The following is a 14,307-nucleotide window of genomic DNA, read 5'->3' as shown; positions in this document are numbered from 1 at the left end:
CAATCCTCCTCCTTTTTTTTACGCCAAAGCCCCAGTAGATAGTTGTATGTCATAGTTGCACATCCTTCTAGTTGCTGTACGTGGGACGCGGCCTCAGCATGGCTGGAGAAGCGGTGCATCGGTGCGCGCCCGGGATCCGAACCCAGGCCGCCAGTAGCAGAGCGCGCGCACTTAACTGCTAAGCCACAGGGCCGGCCCCTCTGTCCAGTTCTATTCCCAGAGTTTTCTCTTTCTGTAAGCCCAGTCGCTTCTTAATACTTCCCCGAACAGAAGTCACCTTGCTGAGAAAAGGTGAAATGATTGTCATTTTAGGAGGAACAAGTGTTGTGAGTTAGAAATGTAAGTGTATGTAAATCTTTCATATTTATAACTTTAGCCCCTGCTGCTGGTGGAAATTCTTGACTCTTGCTGGTCAAGGGAAGAGAACCATAAATAACTAGTGCCACCTATAGTGAGAGGTACGGTAAATAGCCTTTAGTAGTTTGCAGTTTTAATATCTTCTCATGTATTTTTAATTTAAAAACAGCTTTATTGAGGTATAATTTCCATGCCACAAAATTCACCCATCTGAAGTGTACAATTCAAGGACTGTTAGTAAATTTGCAGAGTTGTGCACCCTTCACCACAATCCATTTTTAGAACAGTTTCATCACACTGAAACGGTCCCTGTGCCCATTGCACTTATTCCCTGTTTCCTTCTCTAGTCCCAGCAACCATGAACCTACTTTCTAAATCTATAGATTTGCCTTTTCTGGACATTACATATAAATGGAATCTCATATATTCTTCTGAGATAGCATGGGGAAGAAATAAATCCTTTTCCCCATTAGCGTATGGCAATGGAAGAGTCTGATTGCCACCAACACCTAGAACTTAACAGGAGACAGTAGGGGTGGGGGGGGAGGGGAGGGAATCCAGCACTTACTGGAAAATGATCTTGAGAGAATCCTTGAATATTTGTCTCTTGGCTTTTTTGTAAAATGATAATCAAATGAGAGTTATATGTGTATATTTTCATATACATTGTGAAAGCTGCACAGTGCTGTGTAAATGTTAGTTATTATGTATCCTGAAATGTTTTTGGAAGAGTTTGTCTTTTTTAAGGAGTGGAGAGGAAGAAAAGAAATTTTGAATTTTACAGTCACAGGCAGGCAGGTGAGCTGACCAGAGTAGCCTTTGGGGAGAGTTCTTGGCCATGCCCAGCAGCTGCTGTTGAGTTACGTTTTGGGGAGAAGTTTTTTGAGTTCCCACCAGAGTGAATTCACCTTTACAAAACGTATTTACAGGAGAGTCATTTTAAATAAGTTGTTTTTAAGTTATTGATGGCACTTGTACTACCTAATTTCATCATGGTCGACCTTGTGGCCATCCTGTTAGCTTTTTCTTAATTATTCTGTAATCTGTTTCTTAGTGACCAGAAGTAAATTTCAGTGAGTCATGCTGTTCAGTCCTGATTGGAGAGATTTCTGAAATGAAAGCATTTGATGGCTATACCTCCCCCTACTCATCCGCCCCCGAGAAACAGGGGGTAGTTCTGCCTCACTTTGAAAAGGTCATAATCTCTTCTCAGCATTAATCGGGTATTAGGAAACATTGAACAGAGGGCAGCTGGGAAAGCTGTAGAGTTTTCCAGCTCTTCCTTGGATTGGATCATGACTTTTCTTAGTTTTACGCGAGGTGGAAGTCCCAGAACATTAGACCCATATACGTTCACATAAAAGTATAAAGCATTCCTAAAACACCATTTTACTGTTTGGGATTATCTACAGTCTCTTATCTGTGCTGCTGTGGTTTCCTCCATAACTGGGCTTCTTCTTCCACTAATGCCTCTTTCTTGCCAGTCCATTTTCCACAAAGCTGCCAAAATGATCTTTGACTGTAATCAGATCGTGTCACCCCCTCCCTTCATTCCCCAATGGCTTCTTGTCGCATTTAAAATAAAATCCGATTCCTTACCTTGACATCCAGGGCGCTGTGCGTGTGGCCTGGAGCTTACTCGTTACTCCCTGCACTTCAGCCACACAATTTTTTCCTGCTCTGGGGCATTGCAGCTGTTCTTTCTGGCTGGAATGCTTTTTTTCTGGCTTTTTCATGGCTGGTTTCATTCCTGAACTTTACTACAGGTAACAGATTTTGGAGCCTATGCAGTTGGTTCAAGCCATTGCTTATAAAGGAGAACAAGTAAAGAAGCAAATTAGTTACCTTTTGAAAAAACTTAAAGCTCACGCCTCAGGGCAGTGACAATGTATAATGTTATTCATCTGGGCTCGTTTACATGAAATTCTCTTTATGTAGTTTTACTTTGTGGGAGAAATATTTTTTATTGGGAGAAAATTCCTACCTCCTTCCTTCTTGTTTGCTGAATACAGGTTAGCATTTGCCCTTACCTGTTGCTTTCTCTCTTTTAACCAAATTGAATGATAATAGTTGCTGACATTTTTGAGTGCTTCCTGTGTGCTGTGCATTGTTCTAAATGCTTTATATGAATTAAATCATTTAATCCTCACGATAATCATATTCTGTGGAAGGTACTAATGTTAGCCTTACTTTACAGAAAAGAAAACAGACGTAGAGAATGATTAGAAAGTGGCAAAGCCAGGATTTGAACCCAGCAAGTGTGGCCCCAGAGCCCATGTTTCTAACTACTACCTTATATTAAACTCTTTTACCTGTTTTCATCTTCAGACTTCAATCTGCTTGTCCTTAGAGTCATCCCTGATGTCCCTGATTCTGGCACCTCGTGTGCCATCTTAGAGTATAGACCATAAGAGTCAACGTCACCTTAAATGCTTGCTGATGATACTGAGATGGAGACGGCACAGTCCCTGACTTCAGGAAGCTCATAGACCAGTTAAAGAGGCAATTCTCTCAGTGAATCAATAGTACAACAGCATGCACAGGAGCCAGGGAGCCCAGCCCTTCACTCCCTGTGGACTCCTTGACCACACCCAGCCTTTCACTCAGTCACTTTGTTTTGTGCTCCCTGTCATTGGCCCCTAGCCTGGCTGTGATGGCCTGTCTTGCTCTGAATGATAGATATATCATTAGGGTCCTGGCAGGAAACAGGTAGTGGGCCCAGAGGGTGTGGCCAAAGAGAGTTTAATGAAGGGACATTTACAGAGGTGTGAGCAGGGTTAAGGGAACCAACAAGGGATGATGAAGCACCTGAGACTGTCAACAGCAGGGAGATATTCCTCTGCGCCTGAAGGGCCAGGGAGGAGTGGTGTCCTAACACTGATAAGAGCTGAAGCCTTGGACGAGGGGCTGCTTGGCAGGAACTCTGCCCTGGAGGGATGCAGCGGTGGGAGTCACAGTGTGGTCGTTCTGCTGATGCCTTCCTTTGGAATACCAACTGGAATTCCAAGGACAGGGGGGCTTGGGTGGTGCAGGCTCAAGAACAGGCTCAAGAAGAGTGGTGGATGGATTGGGAGATCAGAGTGGGCTTAAAGGGAGAAAAATCAACATAACAGATAACTTACTACTGCTTTCTGGTTACTTCTCTGGATTCATCTTTTATGCCTGTTCCTCTGACCTGTATCAGTTCGTCCACCCATCCATCCATCCATCCATCCTAAGCACCTAGTGTGTATAAGATCTTTGTTTGACCCTGGGGAGCTATAGAAATAACAGTTCCTGTCCTGAGGGAATTCGGGTTACGTTTGATGTTCGCATTCCTGCCTCAGCAATCAGATCCTGGTGCTCCCATCTGTTTCTGTCCTCCATCATCATTCCCAGAAAGCAATGACTATTAGCAATTGTAGGCCCCTGCCAATGAGCATTTCAGAGGACACTGTTTCAGTGAGGGCTCTTTCATTTACAAGTGACAGAAAACCTAACTCAAATTGGCCTAAGCAAAACAGAAAACACACACACAAAAACGAAAAATGGCATTTATTAGCTCATGAAACTGAAAAGTCCTGGGGTGTTCTGGCTTCAGGCTTTGATTCAGAAGTGGGATTGCTCTCCTCCAAGCTGGCCTTGCTGTCAGGTTCCATGAGGTGGCAGGATGGCTGCCGGCAGCTGCAGGCACATCTCCTTCCAGCAGAAAAAATAGAGGACCTTTCCCCTCCCGACCCAGCAAAAGTCTCCTCGCATCTCTGAGTGATTCTGAGATGAGACTGTGAGCTCTCACAAAAGCCACAGCTCTATAATGCTCCAAAGGGCAGGAGTGAGTCGTATACTCACCCTGGAGCCAGAGAGGGCTCAGTGCCGTTGGAAGCCCTCTCCATGGAGAGATGGAGGAGGTGGTAAAAACACGGAGTACTGAAGGCAGATTAGAATATACTTGAACCTGCTATGGATAAAGTATTCACGTTACTTAAGTCTCTCAAATCTAAGCCTCAGCTAGATGAGAGAGACTTAGGATTTTTAGGTTTTAATTTTGTATCTAAAATGCACCTGCCTATTCATGTTCTCTCTCTCACCCTTGCCTTCTTTCCTTTGACTAGAAACCAGAACACAAAAGACCACCTCCCCCCACAAAAAGTACTTGAACGTAGTATCTTTAAAAGAAAACGTTTTAAATGTACATTTTTGTGTGGGTTCAGCTTATAGTTAGAAAGCAGGAGGAACAGGGTCTGTTTATTTGACTATTGCTTTTTCAAGATCTTGGAAGTAGAAATCTAATTTTTTTCACTCCTGATGAATTTGGCGTTAAAGGGTCCCCATAATTTGGTCCCATTAGTCGTGCACTTTTATCCTGAGGTCATTGGACTTTAGAGTCAGACAGAAGTTCCAGCTCATAATTTAAAGAGTCATATACACTTGGTCAAATCAGTAATCTCTTGTATGCCTTAATTTCTTCATTGGAAAATGGAGAATAGTAAGTACCATTTACTGCCAGGCACTCTGATAAATGTTCTTTCTCTTTCATGTATATCCTGTATCCCTGTGTATCTATGTATCTATCTGTCTGTCTGTCTGTCTATCTCCTCTATGCATGTATATGTGTAAACTCTCATTGAATCCTTCTGACAGCCCGTGAAGGGTAAATAATACCTTTTTTATGCATGAGGAAACAGGCTCGATGCGAGAAGTAACAAGGTCATGTTCGGACAGTTCATGTTGGTGGAGCTGGGATCTGAAACCAGGTCTGTCCGATTCCCAAGCCTGTGTGCTTAGCTATTATACCAAACTGTCATGGTTACACACTCGCAAGAAAGTGTTGTGGAGAAAATTCGGTGACACAGTACTCGTAAAGAGCCTGGCATAGTGTGAGTTCCCAGGGTAGTTGGGTGGAGAAGTCTGCAGCTATCATAATACGGTGTGATGAACATAAGAGCAGGCATTTCTCCATCACGCTCGGCACCGGCAGACTTTGCGTCCTGTCTGCACTTACCAGCATTGTGGACTTAGGGGTGCCACTTAACTCACTTGAGTCTCCTTTTCTTCATTTGTGAAAAGGAGATCATATCTACATTGCGGAACAGTTATGAAGGTTAAATGAGATAACGTATGTAAATTCCATTCTCACTTTCACCTCCACTCACATCCCCGTCTCTGTGGTTTAGGGGAGGCATCCACAGGCTATGAAAGAGTTTGAAGTTATAGAAACCTGTGTTAAATTCCAGCTTCTTCATCTGCCAGTCGTATGATGATTCCATGGTACATAATCTCTATGAGTTTTGTTTCTTTTGTTTGTAAAGTGGATCTTCAAATACCTACTCCATAGGGTAGATAAAATGAGATACTGTGTGTAAAGTGCTCCCACCTCCTTTCCTTCCCTGTCCCATTTCTACACATTCTTCAAGGCCCATCTAAAGTCAAAAGAATCAAAATCAGAACCCCACCTTTTCCGAGAGGCCTTTTTTAATGACTGCAGCCCAGTCTACACTATTCTTCCAAATTCTCATTGTACTTACTCTGTACCACCTCAGTATCCATTATATTTACCAAACACAATTCTAGAGACACAGGAAGCGCTCCATAAGTAAAATAACAGCACCAGTAATTTTTTTAATCAGATAATAGAAATATTAAAATAAGAATTGAATTTATTAAATAAGTGCTAAAAATTCTACATTTTTTAACTTCAGAGATTTAAGGCTGCTTGGTAAAAGCTGCCGTGTAGGGGAAATAATATAGTAGGGGAAGTTAGTCTTTATTTTTTTTTAAATTGGAAACAGAATTTCATGACATCTCTTGAAATATCTGGGGAGGTAGCTAATCCTGAATTAAGAATCTCAATTCCAGAGAAAGCATTGTACACGTTTTGCTCATGAATATTTTTAGTTGTGTTGTGTAATAAGCCCTACTTCTGGATTTATTTATATGTGACTCTGTTTCCTTTTCTGTATTTTAGATGGAGCAGATAAAAAGGGCAAATAAACTGTTTACCAATGATTGTATATTTCTGAAGAAGACTTTGAACATCCCAGTTATATCAGACAAGCCTTTGTTGTTTAATGGACTTAACTCAATAGATTCTCCAGAAAATGAAACTGTTGGTAGTTTTTCTCATGAAGAGGAGCCAGTAGCAGCTGGGGAAGACCTCTCTCCTCCCAGTCCTCAAGAATCCGATGTTCGGCCTGTGCAGCCTGAGGAAGTGTCAGCCAGAGATTTCCTGCAGAGACTAGACTTACAGATTAAGTTATCAACACAGGCAGCCAAGAAACTAAAAGAAGAGAGCAGGTAAGAATATGCTGGTAAAATGTCAGAGGCTGAATAAATTACTCTTAAGATGTCCTTGTGTGGTCAAATTTTTTCGTTTCCTTTTTTGCTTTAAAAACTATATTTTAATTCCAGAAAGGCATTTTTAGTATATGAAGTCTAAACAAAGCTACTGCATTCTGCATAAGGCTTTATCTGTCCCAATGCTTTTGTCTCTGTTATTTATTATAAAGCATTTGCTTCTTTGCTTTAGTAGCATAACTGTCCAGCTAGCCATTCTGGAGAGCAACCAAGCAGAGACATCTAGTTGACCCCTTCAAAGGAAGCAATGCCCTAGAAAATACTTGTAATACTGATCCTCATAAAACTTGTCAAAGACATTGTTCATCATTTGTTACCGAGTGTTTCCTACGTAAGATCTTACGTGAGCTTTTTTCTTTGTTGTTTAATTTGGTACTAGGGCAAACCTTTCTCTTTCCCGTAGAGTTGGTTTCCTTTTTCTGTTGTGATTCCAAGAATTGGCACAACCTACTGTTATCTTTTTTGCCGTGGCTACCAGGAAGCTTGCAACTAAAATTGATGCTCAGTTCAACTACAGTACTATAATATTTCTTTTAGTTAATATATTTGTATCCTTCTCCTTTCCTTAGTCCTGATGTTTTATTTGTATTTTATTCCTTTTATTACATGTATGCCCTTTGTTGTAGGCACCTCAAATTGTTTTGAGAAAGAGGTGGAATATAAAACATATAAACAAATATAAATATGAATATAATCATTTTATGATTTAATATACTTTATTTAAATGTCATATAAAATATAAATATATAACAAGTACCATTCTTTATTCCAGTAACTGAGATACCAATAAAATGAAGACAATAAGGTACACCTTAATGAGTATATGCATTTCATATAACTTTCAAGGCATGCACAATATTGTAAGTTGATATACTCCTGCACTTCTTTGGCAAGTGGATACTAAGTTGTATAATAAGTGTATGTGCTAGTTTTTTGAATACAGTTTTTAAACACTGATTTATGCTGTATTTCTTTTTTTCAGAGATGAAGAAAGTCCCTATGCAACTTCCCTCTATCACAGTTAGATCATCAAGGGGCACGGTCTAACCTGGGATAAGAGATGGTTGGATCATAAGGAAAGCAACAACTGAAGATTCAAAAGCATCCCTTTTGGATTCTCGTGGCATACATCTTTAAATCACAATTAAGTAGTTCCACCTACTGCAAATGCACTCATGTGATCGGCTCCTTCTGGCTTTCTATAATGTTAAGTCTTTGTTATGGCATGATAGCAAAATTGTCTCCTAAAGCTCATCACTTTTGTGGGTGGTGGTAGTTTTTAGACTAGCTTTTGTAAACACTAGTTGACATAAAGCATCAAAGACTATTTACATATTCAAGCTAAAAACAATGTTTATCTCCTCAGAAATCCTAATTATGTGAAAAACATGGTTACTGTTTAAGTGATGCTGATTTTGCTATGTGTTTATAGCTTAAGTGCTATATATATATTATATATTTCGATATGTGTTACATATTCTGTAACAATACAAAGAACCAAATTTTGTCTGCTATTTTGTAAAAATAAACTATAAAAGTCTGAATGAGAAAATAAACTATGTTTTCATATTTGTCTTCAATTTTTTTCAACAAATGGGAAAATAAAATAGATTTTTAAATTATATTTTTGAAACTGACAGTTTCTCCTCTATTTTAATGTTTCTATTATTGTAATTGCAATTTTGAAAAAAAAGTCAGTAATCTAAAAGCAAATCAATTATGGTTACTAGTAACCTTTGCATCTTCATAATATTTGACCTGATGTTTCAGGTCAGATGTAGTGAAAACATGGAATACGATCAGAAGAAGAAATAAACAATACCATGATCTGACACATCGGCGAATTCTAGTTTAGATTGCATTAAGTCACTTCATAGTGTTTTGAGTCACTGTGCTCATTTGAATTGAGGGTTAGGTTTTTATTCACATAATTTAATTTGTCTCACTTTTATTATATGTATAGGTTACAGCAGTAAACCTTACAGCAGCAATATATTATTTACAATTAAATATTTTTTGGTCTCAATTTCTATTCAAGTACCAGATTAAATAAATCTTTAAGCTTCCACAAAAATTCCCCATATTTATCCCTCCCGAACATCCCCAAAGGAGTCTGCTATCTGTGAGGCAAAACGGACCTTTGTTTCCCTTCTCTCCCCTCATTTTCTCCTCCCCGTCTTGGCTCCTCCAGGCCTCCCATTAAGTGGGAAACAAGTGCCCTTGGGTGTTAAGGCAGCAGAACTTGCAGACCCAGAACCTCACAGATCCAGCCGCTGAGGCTGACCAAGAGGTGCGTGAATGGGAAACAGTAGCTGTCCGCCTTGTCTTGAATTTCTGGTTTGTTCATAACGTACATAATCCCTTGTTTTTTGTTTTTTTCTCGTTATTTTTTCTCACGTTTTTTCTCATGATAATAACATCTCGTGTTTTTATTTCTCATGTTTTCTCATGTTATTATCATCTTTGATATAGGGTGAACTCTTGATCATGCTTGCTGTTTTCTTGTTTCCACTACACCTAAACTATGGGGAGTAAGTTGGAAGAGGAGAAAACTAAAAGAAAAAAATAAAGGAAGCGAAACAGTTATGTATGTAAGCAAAGACCCAGGCCTCTGTGGAGGCCCAGTAACTAAAAAATGTAGTTATCATGCTGTCTCACATAAAACAATTGAAATTTGAGAGTAATCCAAAAGACAAAAATCCAAAAACTTGATCCAAAAGATATAAGCTCAAATTTGAAATTAAGACCACAATCTCAAAAACATTTTTCTGAATATTTTATTTTTGCCTAAGGGCTCTCTTAGCAATTTCTAGCCAAAACATCTCTCCCCTTCTTCAAGTTAGTAAAGACTGAATTCGTCGTGGCCACAACTGAACTGTCCTGACTAGAGTACTTGAGTCCCTGCCTCGCATGTAGAATCCTTGTGGAGGAGTGGGCTGAGAGACAAGAACCCTAGGTTCTGGTCCTAGGTTTACCACTTCTTGGCCATTCGAGTTTGAGCATATCCTGTGCTCTCGTTCTTTTTGTGAACCAGTTTCCTCATTTCTAAAACAGGACTGATGATCTCTCTCCCTTTTGTCTTGGGTATCAATAGGAGCTAATGAATGTCAGTGTGCTCAGAAAGCTACAATAAACTCCATAAGTAAATTTCTTATTTTTAAAAATACTGCACAGATATTTAGATAAATTATAGAAAAGCAAATAGATAAAATGCTGTAGTCACAGCCAGTTCTTTCTCTCTGATGTAGAAGCAGCCTGTGTGGACTATAGGACGTGGGTCCAGTGGAGTCGGTCTTGTCATCAAAGATGACTCGTTGAAACAGTCTGACTCATGGTGCTTTGACAAGCGCAGCTTGGGCACAGGTGTTTTAGTTCCCTCTCAATGCTCACCAGTGAGTACTGGCTTCTCTAGAACATACTGAGTTTGGTTTGCGTGTGTGTCAGTTTGGTTTTTGTTTGTATTTGCAACTATAGAGAGAGATGTGGATGAGGAGCAGTGCTCTCCTACCCGTGAAAAACAGCCCCTTACAGCTTCCCTTTGAGTTCCCCAGCCCTCATCAAAAAGTGAATACCAAGTAGGGGCTTTCAAGACAGGAAACAGAAGGCCATTTGAAGTAGTGACAGCTAATACACAAAGCATTATAATTTTTATGATTTCTAACTGAGATATATAGAAAAATATTTGCATAATTAATTTACACTGAATAATACATTTTCAAAGCATTCTTTGGTTTGGGAACATTGCCCATTAACATTTCAGGAGGACCTTGGGCCACTGAGTGTTGTCTCCAGGGCTGTGTTTGTGGTTGGTTGAGGAAGAGGAATTGCAGGGATCCAAAGTTCATTAACTTTTTCTTCCAGGGAGGTTCATCGCCCAGCTTTTGTTCACAGAGAAGGGAATGATATTTTTCTCTATTTCTACCCTACTGCCTGGCCATCTTGCTCTCTATTGAGAAACCTTGGCTTGGATCATATTCAGTTTAGATAACTGAGATCTGGCATAAATTTTTACCCTGCTTTGTGTAGTGTTTATGATCTCATTTTTCTTCTTGGAGAGTACATAGGTATCTCTCTTAATAAACAAGCTCAATGTCTGAAAACTCACTAATAGAAAGTGTTAAGAGTAGGGGAAAACTGCTAATAAATCCAGCAAATCCTATGTGCATTTTTCAGGTTCCTTTTTGTGCCATTGGGCATGATAAAGAGCCAGCAGGAACAGCCAACAAAGCAGATAGCTATCCTTTAAGCTCTAGAGGCTTTGAGGAAACATGAATTTATTTTAACTCCCAAAAGGGAACTGGTAGTGAAAATGACATCTCGTAACAGACATATTCTATGAGGTACTTTGGTACCCAGCATGCCTTGAAAACAGAACCCTCTAATTCTTCAAGGGGTGACAGTGGGAAGAAGGTTCAGTTTTAACTTCAGCCCGTTACAGGCTTTTCCAAACCAACACATCTCTGACTATAAATCTATAAGGAAATAAGGATTCTATATACAAACTCTCAGCTTACATACAACTTTACTTTTCAGAGTTTTTATGGCAAGAAAGCTATGTGTTAACCACTTCTAAAAAGTTAACTACTGTAAATTCAGCACTTTCTAACAATCCTTGGGTCAAAATAACTTTAATCACAGAATTAGAAGTGTTTTAAGCTATATTATGTTTTCTGAAATGGTTGAAAGACTCCCGGATCTTTTGCCATTTTTACAGGCTGCTGTAAATACGCTTGATGGCATCAGCTTCTTCTTTATCAAGGATGCCTTTCTCCACGTAGGCATCAGCTTGTTGGTTGATGAAGTCCCTCATCTTTGAAAGGTCATAATCTGGAAAATATCAGTAGAGTATCATGAGCAAAGATCAGGAAAGAACAATCCCATTACAGTGATTACCATTAGCTAGGAAGCATTTTGTACGACGACACAAGTGCCATCTATTGTCTTTCACAATGGAAAACATTTTAGTTCTCGGCAATTGTACAGTACTTTGCAGTTTCAAATCATGTTTATGTGCATTATGTTATCTCATGTGCTCTTCATCACAACCCTGTGAGGTGTTCAGGTGGGGAGTACCACCTCATTTGACCACAGAGGGAACAGGCTCATAGACCAGGGCTTCGCAAACTTGAATGTTTATACCAACCACCTGGGGCTCTTCTTGGAAAGTTGCGGATTTGTATTCAGTAGGTCTGAGTTGGGGCCCCAGATTCTTCATTTTAAACAAGCTCCCGGGAGATGGTGATCTGCTGGTCCAGGAATCACACTTGGGGTAACAAGATCCCAAAGTTTAAGTGCCTTTTTCAAGGTCACACAGGTAGTAAAATTTACGATCAGAACCAGCGTTTTGACTTCCTGAACTTGTTATGTTGGTTAAGTCCATGTTGATGTGACAACCCACTTTTTTTTTTCCATATTAAGAATTACCTCGATTTTCCTGTTGTTTGAATTGCATGGAATAAAAAGCCAAACCATAACCTCTTTATGTTTCCTCTGTCCTACTTAAACAAACAAATTTGTAAACCATCAAACCACCCACCAAAAACAAAGAGATCCCCCATTAAGGAGGCTGCTGGTGGCATCTTTCTGAAGGCTTTTTAAAAACCCCATATCTTCCCTTGATTCTTTAAGTATTATATACTTATTGTTTTAAAAAATGGAAAATACAGAAACATGAAAATAAAATTCAAATCACCCGAATTCTATTAATCATAGATAACCACAGTTGGTATTTTGTTCTATTTTCTTCTAGCTTTTCAATATATGTATCTCAATCCAGAATTGAGATCACAATGTATATACAACTTTGTAACTAGCTCCTTTCATTAACTTTACACGGTGAGCATTAATATTCTTCAGAAACACCATTTTTAATGGCTACATACAATACAGCCTATGGAGGTAACAAAATTGATGACACTCATCCCCCATGGTTGGACATGTAGGTCTTTCATACCATAGAGTAACTGGGGAGACCCCTCCAGATTGTGAGTTGCCTGAGGCTGAGTTTCTTGAGGACAGTGCCATTCGTCTTGGCTGTTGGCAGCCCCTGGAACAGAGCCCTGCCTTCTGTCAGTTTGTAAAGAGAAGAGAAAGGAGAGAGTGGAGTACAAAAGCTCAGAGCATTCCATGGCCACCTATAGCCAGACTGAATGTAACCTGAATCTGGGTCACTTGGGCATCTTTAAGCCCCTGCCTGAAAGGATAACTAAGCATGAGGGTCCTCTCTACAGGCACCAGGTATTTACCATATCAAAGTGAGCTGAGGCTTAGAGAGAGCTTGTTTCCTCTCCGCCAAGGAGAGCATTGGCTCCCCATTAGGGCATGGCCATAAGGATTAAAGAAGTAAGTCCCAGCATTGAGCACTTTACAACCATCATCTTATTTGCTCCTCACAAAGCCCAACAGGGCAAGCATTGGTATCCCCATTTCAGAGATGAAGAAACAGGACAGAGGAGGTAAGTCACTTGCTCGGGTCCTTTTAGAGTCAGGTTCTGAACCCAGGTCTGTCTGGAGTCACTGCTTCGACCGCTCTGTGGCCTTGAACTAGTGAATGTGAAGCATCTGACAAGTGCAGAGCAAACGTTCAATAAGTGCTTGGGTGTTTCGTCTTGTTTTGTTGACTTTCCCTTTCTCTGAGGCACAAAATAGAGAATCAATCTGAACGGACATTTTGTGCGGACCTCATGATGTGATTCCTGACTGACTCCCAGGGCACAAAGAGATGCCTCTTGATGATCCCTGGTTCAAATTAATACTGGCTCTTCCGAATTGGCTGCAGGGTCAACATCTTTAGTGGGACAAAAGGCAGACTCCCAAGGACAGATGTGAAGAGCTCCAGGTGATTTGAATGGACAAACAGGAAAATATTTTGCTTTCTTTTGAAATGGAAAAACTATCTTTATGACACAGCTGTCACTGTGTGCTGTGGGAAAACCAGCATGGTGCAGAGGAAAGGCTGCTGGAGTCCGTCCCAGCTCTGCCTTAGCTGGCTGTTAGGGAACACAAGTCAGTGGCCACCTTGCTAACCTTCAAAGAGATTTTAAGATTGTAAGGCTCAAAAGAGATAAGGGCTGTGATTCACTTATAAAAAAGTGCAGACTTTTTTCTAAGGCTGCATAAGATTTTATCATCATCCTCACTATTACATCACATGGACCTCCCTTTCCTGGATTTGGTAAAGAGATTCAGGTCGCAGGTCCCTGTCAAACAAAGGGCATCAGCAGAGGTTAAGGAAGGTCAGAGCTAATAATAAGACTTCCTGCTCACACAGCTGCAGCCACTGCATGGCCCCAGGACCTAGATCTCCACAGGCTTTGAGAGATGACCCAAGTCAAGCAGAACACCTATGAAGGCAGTGGAGGAAGAGCTGTTTCTGCCTTCAGGAGGTGTATTGCCTGTCACCCTCACTTCCTGGAGGCAGAAGAGAGCATCAAACCCAATATTGTCATTCTGAAGTTTGCTCACAGAGCCTTCGATATGCAGCACCACAGTCCCATGCTTCACTAGGTTAGTCGTTTCTGGAACTAGAAGATTGAATTGCAGGATGTTGCTGGTTATGACCGGGAGTCTGATTCATTTGTTAATCAGTGAAAGAAATAACATGAGTACTCCAAATTG

General features: G+C 40.3%; 2 protein-coding genes across 2 annotated transcripts in view; one reads left to right on the top strand and one right to left on the bottom strand.

Moving 5' to 3' along the window:
- LYSMD2 (LysM domain containing 2) overlaps nt 1–8,264 on the top strand; it is a 28,696-nt gene extending 20,432 nt beyond the window's left edge. The window contains exons 3-4 of the mRNA XM_058541579.1: nt 6,302–6,630; nt 7,673–8,264. Coding sequence (XP_058397562.1) covers nt 6,302–6,630; nt 7,673–7,715 — 372 coding nt within the window. The 3' untranslated portion in view covers nt 7,716–8,264. The remainder of the gene's footprint in view (nt 1–6,301; nt 6,631–7,672) is intronic.
- A 2,685-nt stretch (nt 8,265–10,949) lies between these two features.
- The window catches only part of SCG3 (secretogranin III), a 42,339-nt gene continuing 38,981 nt past the window's right edge, over nt 10,950–14,307 (bottom strand). The window contains exon 12 of the mRNA XM_058541577.1: nt 10,950–11,517. Within this exon, the coding sequence (XP_058397560.1) occupies nt 11,399–11,517 (119 nt within the window). The 3' untranslated portion in view covers nt 10,950–11,398. The remainder of the gene's footprint in view (nt 11,518–14,307) is intronic.

The sequence above is a fragment of the Diceros bicornis genome, chromosome 5 (genome assembly GCF_020826845.1).
Source record: "Diceros bicornis minor isolate mBicDic1 chromosome 5, mDicBic1.mat.cur, whole genome shotgun sequence".
Taxonomy (NCBI): Eukaryota; Metazoa; Chordata; class Mammalia; order Perissodactyla; family Rhinocerotidae; genus Diceros; species Diceros bicornis.
Note: the sequence above shows the minus strand (reverse complement) of the source record. Positions and strands in the feature narration are given on the sequence as shown.